Source organism: Xenopus laevis, chromosome 9_10L (genome assembly GCF_017654675.1).
Source record: "Xenopus laevis strain J_2021 chromosome 9_10L, Xenopus_laevis_v10.1, whole genome shotgun sequence".
NCBI lineage: Eukaryota > Metazoa > Chordata > Amphibia > Anura > Pipidae > Xenopus > Xenopus laevis.
Window position 1 is genome coordinate 17,697,534 of NC_054387.1, and position 25,980 is coordinate 17,723,513.

The following is a 25,980-nucleotide window of genomic DNA, read 5'->3' on the forward strand; positions in this document are numbered from 1 at the left end:
GCACAGGTTTCATTGGCTAATGAAGGACTCTTTTCTCTGCAACAGCAAAGTTATGTACAACACCGAGTGCTAATCAGAAATAAGGGTCAAAACTGCAAACAAGGAGATTCGAGCAAACAAAGTCCCAGTCATTTTTCATAACAGTCTCTAGCAGAAAATGGGAAGCTTGGAAAGGCTAAGAGACATATCTTGAGGTCAGTCACTAAATTACTAATTAACTGACCACTTGGTATCATTGTGCCATAGAGAGACACAACAAGTAATGGGCTAATGATACAGGATCTGATTGATTATTACCTCTCAGATATATATATTTATATATAAATGTACCACTTGCTTTCTCTGGAGACAATACTTCCTGCCCTTTAGAAACTTGTAATTCATTACAGTGTACTAATACAATCCAGAAGAAAATAATAATTCTGCACAGTGGTGGCTACCTTCCTTTTATATGTTATTTTCTTCAAATCATGGGCTGAAATCTCTTGATGGAAAACGGTATGCGAGCCCTTGGGGAATGGTTATCGCAATCTAAAGAGATGGAGTATGCGTCACACACTGCTGTCAGAGTCAGCACTTTTATGGTAATTACCCATCTGTCTAAGTTACCATCTCTCTCATATCAACACAAGAGAATTATTTTCATAAAGCAAGATCCTGCATGTTATTCCATATTTATATTATCTCCTGAGAACAAGGGAAGCTTTCCACTTACATTTAAAGGCTTTGGGTGAGGTTTCGCTTGACGGAATCTTTGGGGCAAGCAAACGTTTGCCAAAAACCTGAGCATCAAAACTTGCATAATCGAAGGTGACCTTGGAGTACTTCTCCAGTTCCTTGGCCAGATTGGCCCTGGGGGTTGCAGGAGCCATGTTGGGTCTATAGCTGCCATATTGGGGAATTTCCAGTTGCTTCACAAAGCACATGGGCCTTCAATGACACAAGTGGAAATAAGATATAAAGATACATCATTTCATGATACAAAGAGATATGAATAGTGTGTGGAATGGCCCATCTATTTCTTACGCTCACCTGAGTATTCTGTCTGAATTTGAGCTGCTTTTGGAGAGGTCTCCAGGCTGTTGCTGTTTCTCATGTGATCTGGCCAACTTTTCTGCTGCAGCAATGGGGCACCCAGATAAACTGCAAAAAACAAAAATCACATAACATTTGTAAGAGGGGAAGCTGATTGTGCAATGGATTGTTATAATAAATAATTGCACCCCCCAACATTTATTCAGGCATTTTGTGTACCTCCTGTGTGTGTTACGGTTGCTGTTTACATGGCCTTGCCCTGTGCACCCAGGGGTTGGACACTTCAGCACATTCTCATGCATGGCCAAGACTTTGGAAAGGAGAAAGAGAGAGAGAATATTTATTTATCACCTACTCTTGGGTAATTATACTTGGCTTCATTTAATTATAATAAACCCCATATTAATTCTTGCCATAGATGTACTGTCTGTATAGGATTTATTGGAGACAAAAACATCAGATGTCAAATTAACTTTATGACCACTAATGACAAACTATCTTTCCAAATTTGTATTCATCTTTAAAGACATTACATCCTTACTATCCATAGACCATCCATATTTTGTTTTGAGATTAGTCTTGACAACAAGAGTTGTACTATATTATTTGTATCTGTGACAGCTTTTTCTTGGTAAACACAAAGCACTTACTTTCTGGGGGAATCCTGTCCTTATGGGGGCATCCAGAAAGACTCCTGTGATGTGGGTATAATCCTGTGACGTGTCCTGTTCCATCACAACCAGGCGTGGGACATTTTATCTCTCTCTTCTCTGGCCTTGCTGCATCTAAGAGAGTCCAAATGATACAACACATAATACTAACTGTTTACATCATAACCATAACAAGCTGCTCAGGTTGTGGTCCTCAAACCTTTAAACCTTGAAACTTTCCACTATCTTTGAAATCCATCAAATTAGCAAAACGAGTTATATCTAATGGAAGTGGAATGTGATTGAATACAGAAGCCTGTCTATTACTAATGCTAAGGAACAAGCGTTGGAAACCTTAGAATTTAGAAGTCACATTCTAAGAGATTGTCTTATTTTTAGAAGATTTGCAACTGTTAGGAATTTAAATGCCATTAACAAAGGTTAGTCACTCCCTATTGACACTGAGCCAAATTCATGTAGAATTTCATATCTAAGATAAAAATGACACCATCAGTCAATGAGAATTAAGGTTTCCAGTTTCATGTCAGATAATCTGTTTCCTGCAAGTAAGCCAGCAAACTGAGATTATATTACACACTTGCAATTACTGTATAAAATGCTGCTGAGAAAGGGATACTATGACAGTGTAGTGTGGTGGCAACTAAATAACTATGGAAGGCACATTCAAAATAATTTACCATAGAAGTTCTTCCTCATGGTGTCTATTGGTCTGTTCTGTTTTTCATCAGTTGAAAAGTTCTTCATGTTGTCCAAGGAGGACCTGCCCGGCTCCCGAACAACTTTGACTTGTTCAGCTTTCAGGGCAATGGCTTGCTCTAAAAGTCCCAGGTTTCCTCGGGTCATCATGTCGTACATCTCAGACTCATCTGTTACAGCTGATTTCTGTGAATGACTATCATCATCTTTATCATCATCAGACCTGACCTCCACAATCACAGAATATTCAGGCTTAGGACTGAACTGTCCTTCACAGTGAATTTTAGGGGAATCCTGAGAAGCATGGGGGAGATCTTGGTTGGCCATCTCTGAAGATTGTTCCTCTTCTTCTTCTTCTTCATCTTCTTCCAGGTCATCATCATCATCTTCTTCATCAACATCATCATCATCTTCATCTTCCTCTTCATCATCCATATCTTTTTGCAGTTTTCCAGTGTCCTCACAGCTGACTTCGTCTCTGGGTTCACCACCAGACTCACTGCTTGGTTCACTGGTGACTTCAATAACTTCCTCTGCATCTTCAGTTTGTATGATGATCTCTTTTTCACATGACTCTTCCACCATAAGTTGTTCAACTTCCTCCTGACCTGCATTTACTGAACTTGGCTTTTCTTCAGTTAGCTCACTTTCTTTCAAGTGTCCTTCTGACACCAGGGCTTCTTTGGCAACCTGGCCCAGGTTTAGAAGAGAGTTGGCTATGATTTCTTGATAACTGCTGTAATTGGCTTTAGCTGGGGGGCTGCTTTCAGTTTTAGTCTCTGTCTCCTCTGGTTCCACTTTATCAGAGCTGTCAGCTGCAACACAGAAACAGGAAAGAGAAAAAAAGTTTATCCTGGTCCCACAAAGGTTATTTAACCCCAAGCAACACCACTGCACTACCACCTTTAAAGGCAAGATAAGGAGATAACAGAGGGAGATATTTACCTTCTGTAGTCTGAGGGCTAGGAGCTTCCTTGGGTTCTGTTGGTTCAAAATCCTCTTCAATCTCTTCTATGGTTGCCTCTGATTCCTCTGTCCCAGAATCCTCCTCCTTTGTTTCTGCCTCCTCACTGCCATCGCTGTCCACATTGAATCCTTCATCTAATGCCAGTTTCAGGGGGTGGGATTTTCTCTTGGAGGAGGGATGTTCCTGCTCTGATTCTTGCAATTTGCGCTTCCGTGACAAGGGGCAACTTTGTAAACTGTAAGAGAACAAGATGGAAGTTAAAGAAATTCAAGTTAATAAAGTATTCCTGAATTATAACATTTGTGTGGTTTTACTTGTTCTGTTTCAACTAAGACTCCTTGTCTGCATTAATCTTTGTTAAATCAATTACAATATTCTTAATCCAAAACAAACAAAACAGCTGAGCTGGAAATGTTATAGAGATATTCACATGAGTACCATGAGAACGTGAGCACTCCCCCTCCCCTGGAGGCATAAAAATGAACTAGATTTTTTCCCCAATCTAACTCCCAGCATCCCTGGTAGAGTGCAGCTCAGAATGTTAGTAGTTAGAGCACAGCCACAGGCTAGAAATCCTCATGATAAGTAACTGAAAAGCTCCTTCTATTTCAAAGAATAAAGACAAATGGAGATGGGTATAGAAAATAAGCACAATGGCAGAGCATATATGAGGACACGAATAAAAAGCCAAACTAAGTCTATTTGTGTCCTCACAGCTCTTCTAGCACTCAGCCAGCACCCACAACATACAGAGTGTTTAAGGTGATCACGGCTCCCTGACTCATTTCTATTTATGTCTTATGGCTCCGCACTTCAAAGCTGAGCTGATCAAGGTTGAGTTGTAAAGTGAATTTTAAAAGAATGTATTATTTTTGTATTTGTATTGAAATGCGAAGCTTTTCAGTAGTCTTAATAAAGGCAACCTGGCAATCATTCTCTCTGGTTGCTAGGGTTACTGACTATGGAACCGGAATTGAATATCTGGTTAGTTCTTAATTTCAAACTACTACCATGCATATTAATTCAGATACTGGCCTATTAGTGTGCACCTTTATAATTATGCAACTATTGAGAGGGTGTAGTAATTGCAAATATATGCAGAATAGAACTTCTAAAAATGCCAAGGCAACAGAGGGGTGAGATTTCTCAAACGCAAAATGTTTCCATCTTACCTAACTTCCTGCTCAATCAGGTCTAATGGGATCACTGCGGAAAGAATGAAAAAGAACCCAGATCAACCCAATGAATAAAGGACAAGTAGCAATAGAACAACATCTCTGTACAAACGGCTATGAAAAAAACATGTTAGGGGGGGTGTGACTCTGGGGGTTGAACACCAGCTGTAACACTCATACTAGGGCATGACTGAATTTGTTGAGTCTACATTGGGCTTTGTACAAATTAATGAATTTTTTAATTTAACCTTGACTGGGATTGAGGTCCACCAAACCAAGCACTCATTATTAGCACCCAGCACAGACCATGAGCACCTGTTTTCTAGAACACCCACCCCCAAATGTAGACATAGACCATGAGAGCTGTAGGTTGGTACGTCTCAATCAGTACAATCTACAGCAAGCCACTAGTATTCGCAACACCAAATCTAGTCATGGACAGAGACAACTGTATGTGGGTACTTTCTGATCAGCACCAGGGACAACAGACAACCACACTGCATCACTACTTGTATCCCTACCCCCTGCTTTATTCATGAACAGAGACAGCTGTATGTGGGCACTACGCAATCAGCACCAGAGACAGCGGAAAACCACACTGCATCATTCTAGTATCCCCCCCCCCCATTAAGTTATGCACAGAGACAGCTGTGTGTATGTGCTTCCCAATCAGGACTGGGATCCCAAGAGAGCAGCTTGCCTTTTGCTCTGCTGTTAGAGCTTGCTTGTAAGTAATTAAGAGCTTCCCAAAGTTCATAATTAATTAATCATACATCTCTACAGTTTATTACAACTCAGGATTTTTTGTGAATGAACCTAATCAGATATGACTGACGACAGCAGATTGAAGTGGTAGTTCAAAGTGACGTAGATAAGAGACTGGATGGACTTACCTCGGATTGCTTTGGATCTTGTGCGAGTTCCTTTGTTAACATCGTCCACATTCATCTGGAAAACCAGACATGTAGAAAAATATCATTAGAAAACTGCTTGTATTAATATTCTTACACTTACTGCAGATCTATCTCATTAAAGGGGTTGTTCACCTTCCAAACACGTTTTTCGATTCAGTTGTTTTTAGATTGTTCCCCAGAAATAAAGACTTTTTTCCAATTACTTTCCATTATTTATTTTTTACTGTTTTTCCAAAATCTAAGTTTAAAGTTGAATATTCGTGTCTCTGGTGTTTGAGTCTGGCAGCTCAGTAATTCAGGTGCAGACTCTAAACTGTTATAATTTTGCAACATTTAGTTGATCCATTTCTCAGCAGCATTTCTGGAGTATTAGCAACTATTGTATCAAGTCTAACAGCTACCTGTAATGAAACCCAGAGATTCTGCTCAGCAGGGACAAAAATAAGAAATGTATCAACAAAATGTATCAATTTAGAACACTTTACAGGGTCGGCGACCCCCACCCCTATCGGAGCTGCTTCAGAAGGTGAAAAAAGACACTTGACACTTCAATATTAGAAAAACAGTCACACATAGAGAACAGAAAGTCATTGGAAAAAGTCTTTATTTCTGGTGATCTATCTGAAAACAACTAGTTGATTAAAGGTGAACCACCCCTTTAAAACACTAGTTTGTGTTCAAAAAGTGTGATCCTATTTTGAGCTAATATATTTCTCCATTCATGTTTAGTTTTTAGTTATGTGATGAAGAGGATCCTCAACATTTGAAGAATAATCAGAGGTTAATTGGTCGCCTGTATGGGGACAGTAGGTAAAATTACAACAGTAGGGCACAATGGTGGCAGTAAGCGCAAGATGGAGAAGGGCTAGATGGAGAAAGTAGGAGAAGATGGAAACAGTGGTGGCAGTAAGCGCAAGATGGAGAAGGGCTAGATGGAGAAAGTAGGAGAAGATGGAAACAGTAGAACAAGATCAAGACAGTAATGTAAGATGAAAGCAGGACAAGATGGAGATAGTAGAACCAGATGGAGACAGTAGGGCAAGATGGAGACAGAAGAGCATAACAGAGAAAGTAGACAACATGGGGATAGTAGGGCTAGATGGAAAAAGTAGAGCAAGATGGAGACAGTAGGATAAGGTGGGGACAATAGGGTTAGATGGAGAAACAGGGCAAGATGGAGATAGTAATGCAAGACGTAGAAAGTAGGACAAGCTGGCAATAGCAGAATAAGATGGAGACAGGAGGACAAGATGGCCTTCTTTATATACAGGTAAATGATGTGGTCCTATACAATGTGCTTTGATCTGGGCCCCAAAACAGCTAAAGGCATCTGTATCAACATTCTTGTTGACTGAGAAATCTGCTGCTGTGTTAGAGACACCACCCCTCCTCCTCCCTTAATGCTTTTGCTTGGCATTGCAGAATTCTGATGTTTCATCACAAACAAGAAGTCTGTTTTATACCCAAATGGCAACGGTTTGTATATTACTAACCTGCCCCCTCCCCTTGCTGCAGCTGCAAAGGAATGATCTATGGCAAATTGAATGTAAGAAACCTTTTATAGGTTTAAATCATAGAGAATTCTCTGTGCTGCTAGAGAAACCCAAAGCATATAAGGGTCAGTGCTCACGCATTTGGCAGGGTCACAGAGCTTAATAAGGGCCAAGGGAGGGTTAATGTGTGGTATAATGCAGGGCAACCCTTCTAACCCAGCATCAAGGAGCCTGGAAGGCAAAGTATCTCCAGCCAAAGCTGTGCAATCCATACAAAATTTGAGCCAATGTCATGAGAACTTAAGTTATGAGCACTGTGCAGAGAGAGAGCTTGCCTATCAGGCTGTTCCCCTCTGAGCTGCTGTCTCGCCCATGTCCTGGAAATAAATGGGTCCTTGGCACTCAAAAATGTGCTGAAATTCTCTCTCCCCCTCCCTCCTACCCTTTCTTTATCTCTATCTCCCATCCCCTCCTCCCTCACCCTATTTCAGTCTCTCTATTATGAATTACTATTCTATTTTACTCTACTCTACTTCTCTCTCTCTCTCTCTCTCTCTCTCTCTCTATATATATATATCTCTCTTGCCCTCTCCCTCGCTCTATCATCCGTCTCGATCAAGCTCACTCTCTCTCCCCCCTCTCTCTTTCTTACTCTATCTCTTTTTGACCCTCCACCTCTACTTTCCACCTCTCTCTTTCACTCTCTATCATTCTCCCTCTTTTGCACTTTCTTGAGAACCCTCTATCTTTTTCTATCTCACTCTTGTCTCTCTGGCCCCTTCTACCTCTTTATGTCTCTCAATCATCTCTCTCTCTCCGCCCATTTTCTCTCACCCTGTCTATCATTCTCCCAAAAATATCTCATGCACATGGCCTAAAACTGCATATGGATCCTTAGGCAAAGAGATTGTTGAAGGCTATTACTCTAAGGTACTGTGTAATTTGTTATTGAAACACATGAACTAATGAGGATGATGAAGGCTTGGGTAGAACTTACACCAATAAATGATACATAAATAAAGATATGATAAATAATCTTGGGCAGGGAGGTAGAATATAATGTACATGTATTCTGAGGATATAAAGGGAAGAATGTGGGCTCCAGGCATGTTGGGTTTTGTTAGTGAATAACATAGAAGTAGCCCCTCCAACTCTGCCCCCTTTTGTTTTGCAAAGCTCTCCTGCGATCAGGTAACTGAGGAGATTTCTAGTCTGGAACCAGATACAGGACACATTGCAATGCAACAGCGCTGGGGTGTATTCATTTTTGCCTTCAGTGCTGGTAAGGCCTGTGGTCCTTCAGCAGGTGTTATACTAGAACTCTCAACATCACCTGCCAAGTCTTCAAATGCTTCCTAAAGAGAATCCATATCCCAAATAGCTCCTCCCTCCTGGTACAAAACCCAAACTATACCATATCATAAAGAAGACAAGCCCTACTCTACTATAACAGTATCTGAATATTGATGTATTTGCTACACTTAATACTGCCACATGTAATGTTCTGCCCATGTATAGAGGGAATAATGTGGCGTGTATTTAAATATTCAGTTAAGTTACATACATATATCCCACACTTGCCCAAGACGTACCTTGGACCTTTGACTGTTTATTCTTTGTGTCTCACAGCTGCTGATCTTTTCCCCGTGTGTCCACCTTTGGCTTAGCAGCTCCCCTCGGAACTCATTTTCTGGGGGGAGAAAAAGAGAAATACACATATGAGATACTGGGTAAATAAGGTTAGGTAGAGGTTTAGAAAAAGGATAGTTACCCCTTTTGGGGATATGAAGCTGTTTATGGAGACATGGATAAACAACATAAGAAATTTGCACCATGAAAGAGAAGGGGCTTATATAAAGGGGAGGTTCTTAGGCAGGACATGGCACCCCACTGACACCCCTGTATGTGTGTTAAAAGCCTCATAATACATCTGTGACAACCTACAGGGGCCAGCAATGAGCACAGCAGCACCAGTGCCCTACTCATTATCCAATGGAACTCTCTTAAGAGGCAAAGAGATCTCAGAAACCAATAAAAAGGAAACTTGGGGGGGAAGAAGCATGAATCACTACCTAAGATCCCTCTTTTTTAGCAATAACACATGAAGGGATATTTACTGTATTAGCTGCAGCAGGAGAGCAATTAGGGGGTCCTGGTACAATTCCCTAAGTACCTGAGGATAATACAGCGGGCCCCCACCAAGCACAATTCCCATCAGGCTTTTAGCCTATTGGGCCCTGGATGTTAGGGCATCTGGCGGGTCCGAAAGGGGCCAGTCCAAAACCTATAGTAGCAGCAGCAAGATAGAACACCCCCCTGAGCCCTTGTGTTTCTCAGCAATGAATCAGGTCTGTAGCCATATTTACTTTCCAGCAGACTCCCTTTATGAGCTGCCCATCCTTCATGTTTCACAAGACACTCACCAGATCCACAACGTGAGGGTCTTATAGTGCAAAACAGGGGATAGATGTAGGGAGGGGGAGCATGGTAATAAAAAAAGTGGGGAACTTGCTGAGGGAACCTTCCTTACAATTAATAGACCTTAATTCTATTTCCAGGTCCAATAAATACAGGGACCTCATGATTTTGTTTCAGGTCTAACTCCCCTTTGCGTGGGAGGTGGTATGAACTGCAAATCTAACAGGCAAAAGGAAGTTAAGGAAAATTATACCATTACTGATAAAATGACAGGCTACCCAAGTAGGACACATCTGCCCCATAAGACCCAATGCCACCGACAAGAAGAAATGTATGAGCCATATTATATGTAAATACTGCCCCAGATTTGTTGGGTGGGGAGAAAATTGGGTTCTATGGGAGCCATGGGACATCTGTTGCCCTAATTTTATAGGCTGAGGTTTTGAGCACAAGAGGTTGTTCTCATGTTTTTACCCCCATTAAGCATGACACTAATGTCATGGTGATTTGTTTAAGAGTGGCTTTGAGGAGGCAGGAAAGTACTGAAGAGTCGCATAGTAAAATAATTTTAGGACCCGCACCAAAGGGTAATCTCCTGATTTGCAGGCACCAAGTACAGCCCCTTGAATATTAATTGATCTCCACCTCGCAGCTGGAGGCAGTGGCAATATATCACTGTGTGCTTTATATCAATGCCAAACGGAACCTCTAGGGCATTAATATTAAACATGAAAGCACAGAAATTCTCCCCGTATCCCTGCTTATAAGGCATCCCATTGGCTGCACTTTCCTGCTCGCTTTATTATATTATTAGGGTTAAAATGATGCTGGAAGGCGTGAAAAAAGCCAACGGGTGGGGGATGCAATCCAGTGCATTGTTACAATAAATCTCCATTCCATGTGCTGCTGTGCTATTCCCTGTAATAACTGTGGCCAGCTGACAAATTAGAAAGAAAATGCATTTGTTAGAAGTGAGGATAAAAGGGACCCCAGGTCCCATTAGCCTCGCCATGAATTTCCATATCTGGAAATGGTGAATACGGAGCTTTCCAAAGGGTGGGGCATCACAGTGAGACTTTTAATGCAGACCCCTATTCTTTAATGGGTACAGCTCATTTCAGGAGGGAATTCGGATCATATATAGCCATGGTTGCTCAGATATAGCAAAGGAAACGGTTTAGTTTCTCCATTTGCTACAGTCACTTGATCACTTCTTTCAAGAAGCGTTCCATAGAATGAAACAAGTGATGTGTGTGCATAGAGTAGGACTATTACCCACAATGAACCTGCAACTGTGTTCTCTGCAACTGCAACTGCTGCTGGAGAGACAAATTGCAGGGAAATATTCATAAGCAGCAGGAGGAGACAGTTGGGGGTGAAAGGAAGGAACTGGAAGTGCAGAAGGGTTAAGTGTTTCTTATGTGTTTGGGATTGAAGAGGCCCATCTGTCAGCAGGAGAAACAAGTAGTAAACAGAGGTTCTATTCTTACCAATGTGTTTATGTGTGTGTGGGGGATGGGCAACATTTTTTGACCACGCCCATTTTCATGGCCAAAATTACCATGTCCATTTTACAAAATTTGGCAGGTTATGAAAGTAAGCAAGGAAAACGAATCCCCGCGTGTGATTAGCGCCGGTGATTTTTCATTTTAGCCAGGCGCAGAGTGAGGGAAGGAATTTGGGAAGATTGGTCATTGCAAAGTCGAGGCGATTAGTCGCCAGGCGACTAAATCTCCCTGAATCGCCCAGTGTGCCCTTACCCTAAAGCTGGGAGTCTAAGTTCTGCCAAGAGAACTGCTTTTTTTTAAACTGTTACAAAAGTATCTAAGTATTTATTCTGGGCTCTCTGCCAAAAGCCATTCAAGTTAGAAACTTTGTATCATTTTGTGGCTGTTCAGTGCAGGTGATCAAAGAGAAAGTCAGACATTTCAGTTACAAATCTGGGACAAATCTGGGAGCTGTTCAAAATCGGGACTGTCCTGCGAAAAACAGGACAGTTTGGAGGTATGTAATACCTTCTCGGCTATGTGCACAGAAAAATTATTTTGTGCTCACATTTTAAACTTGTGTGCGCCACAATTTGTTGTGTGGGCAGGTCCCAAATTTGTGTGCATACACATGAGCACACACCTAAGAGGGAATGCTGCTCCCAGTATAACTCTTTCCCTGCTGGGAGTTGTCCCTACATCTACCTGCCTCCCCCCCCCCTCTCACCACATTGTGTCCATCTGTCGGCCTGACACAAAGGCAGAGAAACAAGTTTGCAGAAAAAGAGACAGATGGGAGTTTGGTAAATATTGAACATGTTAGGACCGATCACCTTTCTGGTGAATGAAAACTGAACTATTTGTGGCTTGTACCTGGGAGCTGGGGTGCTGGGAGTCAAAGCAGCTACAAATGAAAGGTGAATCTGTCCCCTTTATAATAAGGGTAAGTGCTCATGTAAGTTTGTGTCTATATTTTATTTGTGCAAAGGGCTGGCCTTAGAGTAAGTAGTCTAGAAGTCAAACAACCCAGAGGCACATAGAACTGGTGCAAGCAAAGAACACCTTGCACGTTTATTGCGGAATAGCAGTGCAACGTTTCGGGGGCAGGCCCCTTTATCAAGCATCATGTATTGCAATACATTTTTGTGGTTTGGGTGTTATTGTATTAACACATTATGAGTGCATCAATGCAAACACTCTCTATTGTGGCATCACTGCTGCACTCTTTGCATTAAGTACCAATGCTTTATTGTGGTCTCACTGCAATGCTCTGGGCATATTGGAACAACTCGCTGTTGTGGCCTCCCCCTCCCCCCGAATGCCATTTGAGTGGCTCTGGCGTGTGCAAGCTCTTTGCGTTGTGTAATAAGCAGATGCAGAGCTGTGTACTTTAATCTTCCCAACACAGGCCGACTGCTGTGCAAATCATACACAAGAAACAAGCTCTTTCCTTTTCCATTTATATGCAAATGGTGACCTTTCACCCCAGCTGGCTGCAAAGAGAATTTTCCTAAAAATGCAAATAATATGATGCAGTCATTTCAGCCTCCTGTTCCATTCGCTTTCATCCAATCCGAGAAACATGCGATAGGGAGGCCGCAGTAATTGCCTGCATCAATCTGAGGGGGGATCAGCCGTTCGCTTGGGGCTGAGAGAATATTGGGAGGTGCCTTAAAGGGGACACTAGTGGAGCGCTGTAGGATGCATTTGGTAAGCACTAGGGTGCTTCATTGTGGGTGCTCTAGTTTTATGCATTGATATTTCTAAGTGATTTAAGGGATACAAAGGGGATGGGGACTTTGGGGAGACTGGTTGAACCTCAAATAAGGTGCACGTAAAGGACTGAACTGCAGGGTGCTCCGAGATTTGCATGAGGCTGCTCTGTTGGGATGCCTTGGAGTGAGCTAATGAATTAGTTAGACTGGACTAGTAGAGCAGCCAGTGGTGCATTCTTTCCAATTCTAGTGCACCTGTCATGCACTGTGGCTGAGATGCCAGATATATCAGACAGCTTATGGCCTGGAACATATACATTATTTGCAACACTGCTGCCAGAAAATGCCCAGACATATATAGCAGAGTCCAGAGATGAAGAAATAAAAGCAAAATCTAATTTAAAACAGCCAGGCATCCCAGAACCTATTGAGCAAGGGCATAGTTTATGCACTACTCCCAGTCACCCCTAAAAGGTAATTGCTGGGATTTGTAGTTGTACAACAAGTTGTAGATGCTGAACTGTTCTCCTATTCCCAGGCCTGGCTGTAATTTTTTGGAATTTCCAAGCCCCAGAAACCAAGGTGCTGGTGCAGAGGCTAAAAACTCTATCATCCTTGTGAGGCATAACACTGCCTGGGACTCACAATAACCACTCCTTAATATGAGTTAGTGTAAAATCATTCTCAAACCCCCCCTGGGGACAATACAGCAGTGAGGGAACGAGGCTGCTGCCCATGGAACGAGCAACATCTTGAATATGGCAGATAATCCCACATGACAGATGTATGAGACAGCTCTGCTCCAGTAAGATTATTTCCCCCCCTTCCCATCTCCCCCAAATGTGTACAGAATATTTGATTTTTTGTGTATCCCTTTCTGTTCTCAACTTCAAATTTAACTTTTCAAAATGTATAAGTTCTCCAGGTCTGTTAATCAGCATTGTTACAGGAGTCTGAAACAGCAGTGCTAAAACATTTCAGTTGTAGTTTCCCTTTAATTATAAATGTAGCAGCACTGGAAACTGGGCAGAAACCTGTCATCTTGCATTTGTGTCCCTCCCCTTATATACATATTTAAGAGTGTTCTGTTACACAGCATGCAGGCTTGATAAAGGGCTTGAAATGAGTTTTTAGCATCAGTAAACCACGGTGTGGTATTGGAGTAGCTGCTCAAACCCCTGGGGAAACATTTCCAAATGGAGTTCTATGAAGCTATTGAGTGGCAAACATGGGGAATGATGGGAATTGTAGTTCCAGAACAGCTTGAGGGCTGATCCTACATAACTGGGTTCTAGGTGGGGAAAGGTACTGACTGATTATACAGAATTATCTTTCATTTAATAATGACAGTTTGGGTCAAGATTCACATCCCCTTTCCTTGGCATTGCAATTGGTAATCTGCTAATGATGCGCCCAGTGCTGCGGCCTAAATATGGAATAATATGCTAATATATGCACAGCCAGCCTAAGAACTGTGATTTGCATGGATATTTATACAGAGGGGACACATCTGCCTTTTAAATTCAGGGAAGTGCAGAAGTGTTGAAAATATCATTGGAGGAGTTATTTTCTGTAAGGGCAGTCAGATTATGGGATTCCCTACCAAGAGAGGGGGATTCATTTTTCTGCATTTGGCCCCAAATGATAAGAAATAAGTTCTTACAGGCCCGGACTAAAGAGAGAAAGACCCACGGTTGGTACAGGCACCCCCTGTAAACAGGGTCAGGGCTGCGGCGTCTCTCCCCTCTGAGCCACAAATGAAATGGGCAGCAGCTGCAGGGAGTCTGCAGGGAAGCTGATTAGGAAACATAATGAAAACTGTGGCAGAAGTGGCTGTTTATTCCCTAAATACTGACTTTTAGGGAGAAATGACAGAGGAAGGGGTTAAGGGATGGGGGGATTGTGCGCACTCAGCTGCCTCTCGCCCCATCACGTGTTTGCCAGAAATAATTCACAAGCCTTTCCTGCCTGTTCCCCCTGATCCAGTTCCGCTCAGAAGCACACACGCCTATTCTCCTTACTCTTGTGTTTCTCCCCTCAGTTCAGGCATCAGAGTTAATAAAAGGCTTGGCCTTGAAATGACAGAGTAAGGAAATTGATTCCCCCCCCCCACACACACACACACACACTCTTTTTATGGAAAACTATTATGCAGAGAGAGAGAGAGAGAAAATGCTAGTATGGCACTGGCACCATCATTTGCTGCAAAATCAACTTCTCCCTACCTTATTGGGTCAGTGCAGAATCCTCCCCACTGGGAAGAACCAACTGCATTAGGAGAGAGAGCAGGAAGGCACCATTTTTCTTATTGTGGGGAGGAACAGTTTGTAGAGGTCTGGGGAGGATTGTTGGGACAGGTTTGTTTGGAGGAATGACCCAGTTGCACAATGGTTAGACAATGGAACCTAAGTGAGAATTTGTAATCCTTGTTCATCTGCGAGTAACCAACTCTCAACTGCTCAGCCAGTCAGAGCATTAGAATACTCCAAACAGAGCGAATTGCAAACTTAGATAGGAATGACAACAGAATGTGTGACAGCTCCTTGATTTCAGTTTGTGGTTCTACCAAATAATTACTGGCAGGCAGGCCAGTGGTTTTAATTCTGGATGACTATTCAAATTTCAAGTAGGGATCTTAAACTGTACAGACCCAGTGGTCCTATTGCTGAACAACCCTGTCTTAAACTATGAGAAGGCAAAATATTGCAGTCAGACCCAAGACCTGTCAGTTCCTGTAGAGAAAGAGTTAACCCCTGCATATACAAGGGTCTCTAATTCTAAGCCGTTCCTCTGGCTATGGGTTTATAGCTTGCCGTCCTTGGCTGAGGACTCAGCTGTGTAATTTGCAGTAATTAAGACTGGTTGAAGAGGCCTGGATAGCAGTCACCTGGTCCTGCCGGAAACCTCTCAGCCCCCAGTTTAACTTGCTTCCAAGAGAAGCAAAATTAGCTCTTGGTGAGTTCATTTAGGAAACAATACAGAGCAAGGCCCTGCTCAGTTATAAATTGGCTCATGAATATGTCAGGGAAACAAAGGGGAAGTGAGGCTCTCAGGCCTGTGTATTTATTTGGAATTAATAAACACAGGGAGCACAAATATTTAAACCATTTAAAACCTATGCTGTTCCCGCTCAATAACTCTGTGAACGCAGGGCCGTTCCCTTGCAGTACCTGATGCTTATTTTTCCTACCACTATGTATGAGCATAAAAAGTTGCAATGACTTTGAAAGGCCCTTTGGAGTTAAAGAGTGAACCTCAGGATAGATCATGAGACCGTCACAAGAAAGAAGTTGTTTAGCCCCCACGTTCCTTTAATGCCTGTAGTCAACAATGACTGACAAGCCCCACAGATGGTCATTTTGCATGGTCTGGAAAGTGACAACAGCCAATAAGTCTGTTCATCTAGGAGAGTGAGTGCTAGTTTACAGCATTCTGCCCGGGGGTATGTTAGCAGCAATTAAGGAGGCTATGAGAGGGACCAATTGAATCTCCTGCTCATTCTTGCCTAGGAAGGAGGAGGAGAGGGAAAGCAGGAGGGTGAAGGCATTAATCAGTTTGAGGTCTCGGTGGAATTGAGATATGAGTCCGGGGAATGAGGGTCTTTGTGGGCATTCAGTGATTGGCAAATGGAATTCTACTATTTGAAGTGAAGTTCTTGGTCCGGCTGTTGCTTATGGTACAATGACTGCTGATCTCCAGCCATTGTTCAGCTCTGCTGTTCTAATTGAAAAAGTCTAACTCCCAACACAAAAGTCAAGAAAAACACATCAGTTACTAGTGTGCAGAACTGAAAGCAACCCCTGGCTTCTTATTCTATAAATTCTCACTGAAGACAGCACTCATTCACGACAAACTTACAATCAGCTACGTATTTGCTACAATCAATACGCCAATTCTGTGACCTGGAAAAATAAAGCACTTCAAGCTTCTCGCTTTTATTTAAATAAAATTTAAACTATGGCCCTGTGTATCCTACTGGAATCAAAGACACCAACATAAAATAGTGCTACTCATCTTCTTCCAATCCTGTCTTCTCATTATATAGGACAGGACAAGGTACAATGTGTTGTCCCTGGGGGCAATATGATATGACTCCCTGACCCATTGTGTTAGGGGCAGATTTATCAAGGGTCGAAGTGAATTCGAGGGAATTTTCGAAGTTAAAAAATTCGAGATTCGAAGGTTTTTTTGGATACTTTGACCATCAAATAGGATACTTCGAATTCGATTCGAAGTAAAATAGTTTGAATATTCGACCATTCGATAATCGAAGTACTGTCTCTTTAAAAAAAACTTCGACTTCAATACTTCCCCAAATTAAACCTGACCAAGTTCTATGTTAGCCTATGTGGACCTTTGAGAGCAGTTTTCTAAGGCTTTTGAAGTCGAAGAAAAATCGTTCGATCGATGGATGAAATACTTCAAAATCAAATCGTTCGATTTGAACGATCTCATCGTTCGATTCAAACCATCTCATCGAACAATTTTACTTCGACCGCAAAACGGTCAAATTTGGTGAAAAAAAAACCGACTTCGATATTCTAAGTCGAAGTAAAGCCATTCAATGGCCGAATTTCGAAGTATTTATCACTTCGAAATTCAACCCTTGAAAAATCTGCCCCTTAGCGTTGGCTTCTAAACCTGGCTGCTTTCACCCACAGATTCAGCAAGTTTGTATAAAGAAATTCCAACGGAAACATTCCTCTTTTCATAGATCACTGCATGTTACACAAGCTCCTATATGAAATATTAAAATGAATGTGTTGCAGCAACACCCCAGTTCATATGCTCAGGATTATTATAGTGTTCATTTGTAAAGCAAAATGTTTTATTTAACATTTCTTGCTATAAATCCCCCTGGACTAGTTTGCCAGGGAGCCATTACTCACACACACACCCCCCTCCATGTGCTAGCAGGGTACGCTGAATTACAATTACAAATATACCCTTCTGTGGCTTTGCATATATATATAGATTATCATGTGTGGGTTACAATATTAATGCAATTAAAATGGTATATTTCAGAGTAATGCGTAAGAACATCAAACCATGTAATCTGCATGTGTAAATGAATTATTTTATATCAGTAGGTCTATGCTATAGAAATAATTATGTCTGTCTATATATCACATGTATAGTATTATGTGGAAATTGGTATATATGTAAATAAGTATTATTTATGCATAATGTATTATAATATATGGAAGGGACTATGCAATATGCCTGATCAATTATTCAATGATTGTAATTATCATATTTATATAAATTAATCTGTTGGAAGGTTATATTGTTCATGAGTTTATTCATGTACAAATGACATCAGTGAGTGTAAATAAACTATGATAGAGTATGCATGAACTTTTATGTTTATATTTGTGTGTGTATTTATGATAAATGTATGTTAAGATGTGTGTGTGTGTGTATTATGAGTGTGAGTCTTTGTGTGTTAACCAAGAGGAACAAATCACCCAACCCCCTGGAAGCAGGCTATATAGGAGGAGTGTGGCCCGTGTGTATACAAATCACTAGTTCATTCTGAAAGGCCGAGTTACTGTGAGTTACTAGTGAGACAATAATGATATGGAGCACAAAACAGTCGAGGCAGCAGGCTGCACCCACCTCCAGTTTCTATGACAGCATCGCAGGCAAAGTCCCCGATTCCAACATCTCTCATCTTTGTTTGCCATTAATTAAAGTGACCATATGGAAGATGCTGATAATGGCAGCAGATGAGCCGGCGGAGAAAAAAATGAATTCATTTCCTGAAAACTCTTCTCAAAAGGCTTTGGAGAGATTTGGAGGCCTGACAATGGTTGTCAGATTATAGAGCATGGCAGAAGCACGCAGGCGCATTCATAGAAACCTGGCCGGGTAAATAATACTACAGCGCGTGTGCAACTCATCCCCCAAAGATCAGTTGAAATAAATGATAATTCATCATACATTGCTGTTTCTAGAGGACAATTCTATGGGCAGGAAAATAGATTTGCACGGATATTCATCCCCACCCAACGTAAGAGTGGAACTTCCCATTTCCAATCCTAAGAGGTCCATCAGGATTTCCAGGAAATCTACCTCGAAAGCAATTTTCTTACCCAGCGCTCATTGCTTTATCCTAGGAACAAGCGTCTTGCCCAAGTTCTATCACATCAATGCTACATAACAGTCACACACTCCCCTGCACTTTATCCAAATAGCTGAGAGCAAACACAATCACCTTGACTAGGGCCCATCCTCTGACAAAAACAAGCCAATGTTTCAGTGGGAGAGACCATGGAGATCAGAGAAGAGATCCATTTTTACTTCAACAACACACTGAAAACTTTTTTTCTATTAAAACACCACTTTTTTATGCTACAAAAGCCACACAAATCCCCTGAAAGTATTACAGGGAGTTTGTTCTGGGGGCTGTTACAGGGAGTTTAATCTGAAGGGGAGGTGTTCCTTAAACAAGAGAAAGGCATTCAGTTGACTCACATCTAACACATGTTCTAAAGGAGAAGGCTGCTGTCCTGGGTGCTGAACTCTGTATCTGCCAACACTAGCCTTGCCTTTTGCTATTGTGCCACTCTATCAGCCATCAGCACAGCCCAACACTGACTTACCTTCCCTGTGCTATTGTGTCCCCTCTCACAATGACATCACCAGGGATCAGGAGTAGTTAGAACTAGATGAGGGCCCCCATTCTAGAAGTGAGCTCCTGTTGTTGCACTTCCAGTTCAATGTAGTCCTTCCAGTGACCAGTTCCAGTAGCTGCAGGCAAAGGGGGGCCCTCATTCACTTAATAAACAGCCACATTAACAGAAAGGAAGAGAGAAAGGGGGCGGTCTCCAGCTCAGCCAATACTCCTGAACTCCAGCCTTGCAGTGTATCTGTTTACTCTCCGAGGTGAAAGAATTGTACAGTGTAGCATCAAAAAGATGGAGCAGCTCACTTCCTCCTGAAGGGGGGGAGAGAGTGGGCAGGACCTTCCTGCAAGACCAACCTATTATTGATTCACCAGAAGGTGCCTGGCTCTTTTAAGCTGATTAATAATTAATATGCAAGATCATTGCAGCTTCTTCCATTGGAAGACATAAGGACTGGGTATTTTACAACTGTCACCACATCCCCCTTCCCCCTATGCATTGTCAGTTAGTGGTACAGTCCAATAAATTCTAATAGCAACACCCAGGCAATGACAGATGCCGTGTATCAGCAGGGCCGAGGAAAGTTCCACTTAGGAGCCATCTATAGCTGCGATTGTGACTTTCTTCTCTGAAGGACAGAGCTCGGTCACCAAGTGGCCCTGACTCTTCACATTGACTCTCTAGTTGAATACAGTAAACAGCAACAACCACATGTCATCAAGAGAGAAAATGGAGCATTTAACCCCTCAGTTACCACAGCTATGTGCCTATATCATGTCCTGTTTTACCAACACATAATACATTTCCCCTTCTGGTACAAGAGTAACTACTATTTCCTAATGATGAGAGGGGTACAAATAAAATTTTAGAGCTGAAAAAATTAACTTAACCACTTGTTTATTTTTTTTAACCCATAATCCCAAATAGATTGAGTGTGTGCATGTACTACATTCTTCCCAACGATATTAGTGTACACACAATGTACATGAGATAAATACAAACTTAAGCAAAGCAATGCTCTGCCCACACACAAACAACCAACACAAGCACAAATATTCGTGGGTGGGAACAACTTAATTACAAACACAATGAGACAGAGTGGGAAATATCTCTTCTGCACAAAACACAGGAAAGTATTTGAACAACAAGATAATTACACATAGTAATGCCTGAGACTCATCGCAAAGGCACTATTTATTTCTAAACACACCACATTGAAAGGATAAAATATTCCAAAAAAAACCCTGTAAATTCTGCATGTCTAATATCTAATATTTTAGGTGATGAACTGCACCAGCACCTGCCAGATTGTTCCATCCTACACAAATACATTTGCCCATTACACATCACATGCACAATAAACATATTTATTATTATAATCCACAGACTATACGTTTTAACCATGGGTTATTAAATGAGGGAGACTATAGGCATATGAAGCCCCCAGAAGTAAGTTGTGTTATACATTGTTATTAATATACAGTATTATGAAGCAGGCAGTGCACTAAAGTATTATAAATATAGTAAGCAATGTCACTAACGTGACAAAGTGTAGGGAAAGTGGGAATCTGGATCAGTAGAAATCTGATGATTAGATAGAGCCTTTAGTGTGGGAGAGAGTTCAGCACTAACCAGTGGACAGCTCCCTGTTTTCAGAGCGCACAGTTTTATAATGTTTATCCATCCACAAACACACTCTCACAATTAATTACAAATTAAACAACAAAATCAGACACAGCAAACACAATTTACCAACTCACTTCACTCACACATACACTCACAACTAATCACAAGTTAAACAAAGGACACACACAATTTACCAACATACTTCAAGCACAAACACACTAACAAATATCACAAATACTTCCATATAGGAAGAATCCCCAGTCCTGCAGTGTGTAAGTCACAATGAACTCAAAAAAAAGTCCTCAGTATGAGGCCTGAAAGTGACAAGTGTAATTTGCCTTTTTAGCTATAGTCTTGGAATAGTGTGTGTGCATGCAGTCCAGTCACTGTGTAAAGCTGTCTGTGAGCTGAAAATTAATTTATTCTTTTATGAATGTTTACTTCAAAACTGAAAATATTAAAATATTTTTTTTAAAAATCCTTGTGTGATGGGTTGCAAATATGTTTAAATAATTCAAATAGATGCCCAAAGTATCCATATAATGCAACTCAATATCCTAAGGCTCAAGGAGTGTAACAGTAACATGACAACAGAATATAGTGCAAAAGGACTCACAACATGTGTGTTTTGAGTCTGTCTTTGAAACAAAAGTGTTAAAAGCATGTGGCCCACTTTAGAAGCAACGTAGGTTTCTTTTGTTGGATTAAGTACAGCAAAGGAATTGCATTAGAATGTTCAGAAATACAAGTGAAAACTGAGAGAACAGAGGGTGGGATTTGGGTCAACAGTAATAAGGTATTACATTCAGCAACAAAGTACTATTGTGACTGGGAGGAAAAGGGCTTATGAAAATATTGTGAATGATAACGTATAGTATGTGTGCATATGGTGTGTTGCAGATATATACATGCACAAAGGGGTTTGTTATAGAAAATACATTTATTCAGTGTTTGGCTCACAGTGTTTTGATTTATAAAATATAGTATTTGTTTCATAAAGATGCACAATTCTTTTGTTTTACTCTGTGTGTGTGTGTGTACAAAGAAAGTGTGTGTCTGTGTTTGTAAAAAGATATATATAGATACAATAAATGAGTTTATTTAAAAAGAGTTATATATAAATACAGGTAACATAAGTATGCAACTAATCAAGCTTTATATAAATACGTGTGTGTGTGCATAGAAAAATTATATAATTTTATAAATGGTAAAGTTTGGGTTTTTCTTACACAACCTATTGTGTAAATAATGTGGAAGTGTTATAGTATATGCACGTGTTTCTGTGTTGTTGTGTACAATAGCTAATAATGTTTTATTATATAAAATAAAGTCAGTGTCTAGTAGTGATCTTATTAATGTTCTTCATAGAGAATAAAGTATGTGCATGTGCTTAGTGGTCTTAGAGATTAATTATGCAAAAATGGTGTTTAATTATAATAAATAGTGTGTGTTGTGTACATAAAAGCTATTGTATTTTATTGCACAAAAATTACCCACTGAATGTCTGAACTAAACAACTGTGTGTAAAAGGTTTTTTTGTAACTATTTTATATTATATATAAAATAGAATCTAACTGTGATATGTATATATATATATATATATATATATATATATATATATATATATATATATATATATATATATAACAAAGACAAAGAAATCACAGAGTTCCTCCCTTGCAACTTTCTCACTTTGAAGCAAATGTAACCCCCCTCCCCTTTATTAAAGTAAACTTGTGCCTGTTCTGTTTCAGGGCCTAATTGGTAGGGTCCCGGCTGGCAGCTGGGAGAAGATTTGCTGGTTCTTTTCTTGCCCCTATGCAGATGGGCTTTCTTAATGCCGCAAACTACAATTAGTGCTGTTGTACTCTTGAATAGGAAGGGGCTTGCATTAATATTGTATATGGAACAGCTGAGGAGCTTGGGTATACTGGCTAAGAGAGAAGACTGGCAGATGGGAAAACAAAAAAAAAAAGTTTTAATAAGCCTTGAGGCTAAGATTGTCATAATGCCCCCCTCCCCCAGTAACACACCCTCATAGTATGCATTGGCTTTGTCTGCTCAGAAAGTGGAAGTTTCTTCTATGAATGAGATGTTAGATTTGCATGCAACTTTTTTTTTTTTGTACGTTAAGCAAATTCAGGGCTTGTGTTTCTGTGGGGTGGGGGTCTTGGCAGCCTTCAATGGGTCTGTTCTTTGTAAAACTTGCTGAGGTTGTTTGTCTGGGGTTACAAGCCTCACATCCTGCTGAACAGCTAAACTTTGCTCAAAAAGTTACAGAAGGACAGGACAAAATTCAAAATACAGTTAATAAAGTTATGACGCCTCTCAAATGAAAAAAGTTACATTGTCAATATGGGAAGAAGGGACATTTATAAAAGTTATGAAACCTCTCAAATAAAAAGAGTTACATTGTTAAAGAACGGGAAGAAGGAACGTTTATAAAAGAGAAAAAGAATCTGTGACAACGTTACAAAACGATGGAAACAGAATTTTAAAGTGAAAGCTCAGCAAAGAGAAAAGTAAGTTACAAAGTGAATAAAGAAAGAGTTACATGCAATTAGATGGTGAGTTGTAAAAGTGTAACAACAAGTTAACGAGCAAAGCCCAAACTTGTGCCGTATCCATATTCTTCTCTATTACATAATTATTTACATCTGATTTTTAGCACATTGGGCTTGTGTGTAAAAAGGGATACAGCAATATTTATTCAGGACTTTTCATATCAGTATTTACCCGTTGCTGCCCATAGTCCAGTGGTCCCTTTCGATGGTGCATTTTGCACAAAATACCCAGTTAAATAACACTATTAAAAGTGCATGAAGCGAGTGCCACTATACACAAAAAAAACCATAATACACTCAATGTTACGTACATAAACAAACCCCTTAAAAATTCCCAGTGCACCTTAACAGCAAACTCTGACAACAGAAAGGTCCCAGTGCAGACTCACAACCATCACTATCATACAAAAATAGTATGTCAGCTCTTCTCTACACACATATGAGTTCACAATGAATATTCGCAAATCATATCACACTCTTGTTACACACACACACCCATAGCACTAATATAATATACAGTCAAGGAATATTACACCACCATAGTGCCCATATATTGTAACTTTACCCACCCATGGGATAGATCATGAAATCACACTCAAGGGGGAAAATGGTACATTACTCACCCATGGGGCAGATAAAATTTCACATAAGCCACACATGGGGCACTTCTAATATCAGACAAGCCACCTTCACATGGGACAGACCACATGTCCACAGAAAGCAGAGGAGTGATAAGTCAGAGGACACATTACCAACAGATGCACAAAGGCTGATAAGGAATGAGGGCAGTTTAGATAAGTCTGATACCCAGGCAGCCCTATTAATTGCATTGCTTTGCTACTAATTGCACTTGCCATCTGCCCAACAATCCTGCAATGGTTACGCCGGAGCCTGTAGGATCACGTATGTTGACACTGAAAGCCATTAAGCAAAGTTTTACTAACCGAGAAAAGTTTCGCACAACTTCATCTTTGCTTCTGTCTGTGTCTGGGCTCCTTTGGTGCAAAAACTGCTTCTTCAGAAGTTACTTCATTCCTAAAACTTTCTGCAACTTGCTCAGAGCTTATGTGTCCAGGGGGCCAGCACAGGTTTGGGATAGTCCAATCACAGCCCAGGGTGAGGCAAGTTCGTCTGTGTGGGGGCTGCAGGCAGCCAATCCAGAGCAGCAGTCTCAGTGTACACAAAACAATTGCTATAGAGTAGGGAGACAATGGGGCACTCTCTGCCCTCTCCCTCCATCCCCCAAGCTCTGTAACCTGCCTGCTGTTCTCAGGGCCCCCAACCCCCTCCCCAAAACAATCAGATCACTTCTGCTAGTGCATTCCACTCTCTTGTACCAACACCAACTTCATTCTGTGTTCCCAGGCCTGAAATTAGATGGGAGGATTCAGCAGGTGCTAACAGAGCAGGTAGAAGGCAATTGCCCACTGTTTACCCTGGCTGACAACTGATTATTTTAACCAGGGCAGTACTGGCTATAACTGGAAATTATGAATCAGATGCAGATTTTTTTTTGTTTTGTTTTGCTTGTGTCTGTGAGCCTCTGGGTGCATAAAGCAGCTGTCACTCATACTAATCAATTGCATAGTCAGATAAATAATATTTTTTTTGTGATGGATGGAGATATATTTGCTCCATATTGCTGCACAATTAAAACATTTTATTAATTAATTTGAGTATTTAGAATCTCTAGAGTGCCTCTGTGCTCAGAACTGAGTGAGTAATACTATCATGGTTAATGGTTCTAGCCCTATAAGAAAAACAGAGGGATTTGTTAGTTACAGAATTTGCTGCAGTTGTATTTGGGTACAACTTGTGCTGTTTAGGCTGAGATGTAAAGATGTTTAGGGTGTATACACACAGAGCTACCAGTAGCAGCTAATTGTCACTGCTACAAAATAGACAATAGTGATAATTGGCTTTGCTAAAACACCGAGGCTCATTTATAAACACTGGGCAGATTAGCTTTTTTGAGTCAGCTGCAGGGTGAACGCTGAAAGCAATCATCTGATTGGTTACAATGGGTTAATGCCCAGAAGCAAATTTGCCCAGTGTTTATAAATGAGCCCGACTATGGGGCAAATTTACTTACCTCCGAAATTGCGCCAGCGACGGCTGACATCGCAACACTTCGCCAGGCGTAGATTCGCCAGGACAATGCTAATTCACGAAAATCCGAAGTTGCCTCCAGGGCGCCGAACACTTGCGAAGTTGCACTAGCGTTACTGCAGCAAGAAAAGCGAAGTTACGCTAGCGTTGGCTAATTTTCATACAGCGGGAAGTCAAAGTTAAATGGATGTATATGTTGCAGCGAATACATTATACTACACAAGCCCAGGGAACCTTAATAAAATAAACTAGAGTTGTTATATTATCCTACACATGAGCCCAGTGTATAGTTTATGTGCCATATGTTAGGAAATGTAGGGGGGAAGCCGGGTACCCCAAAAAAAAAATTACAATCTTTTGCAGCCTATCACCCTGTAAAAAGTAAAAGACGCCAGCTTTTTTTGGGACTTAGAAAACATTTCAACTTTTTTTTGACCAAGTCCTATCTACTCTATTGCACTTTGCCTGGTCTGAGCTGGCG

General features: G+C 40.9%; 1 protein-coding gene across 7 annotated transcripts in view; it reads right to left on the minus strand.

The window, feature by feature from the left end:
* myt1.L (myelin transcription factor 1 L homeolog) overlaps positions 1-24,389 on the minus strand; it is a 36,194-nt gene extending 11,805 nt beyond the window's left edge. For 4 of the 7 annotated variants that reach the window (XM_018233960.2, XM_018233957.2, XM_018233956.2 and 1 more), the window contains exons 1-9: positions 8,544-8,657; positions 5,438-5,492; positions 4,542-4,575; positions 3,348-3,604; positions 2,384-3,217; positions 1,686-1,820; positions 1,255-1,345; positions 1,033-1,143; positions 716-930 (exon numbers count right to left, since the gene is read on the minus strand). In XM_018233960.2, the coding sequence (XP_018089449.1) occupies positions 716-930; positions 1,033-1,143; positions 1,255-1,345; positions 1,686-1,820; positions 2,384-3,217; positions 3,348-3,604; positions 4,542-4,575; positions 5,438-5,492 (1,732 nt within the window). In that variant the 5' untranslated portion in view covers positions 8,544-8,657. 7 annotated transcript variants of the gene reach the window in all.
* Between the last annotated feature and the right edge of the window lie 1,591 nt (positions 24,390-25,980).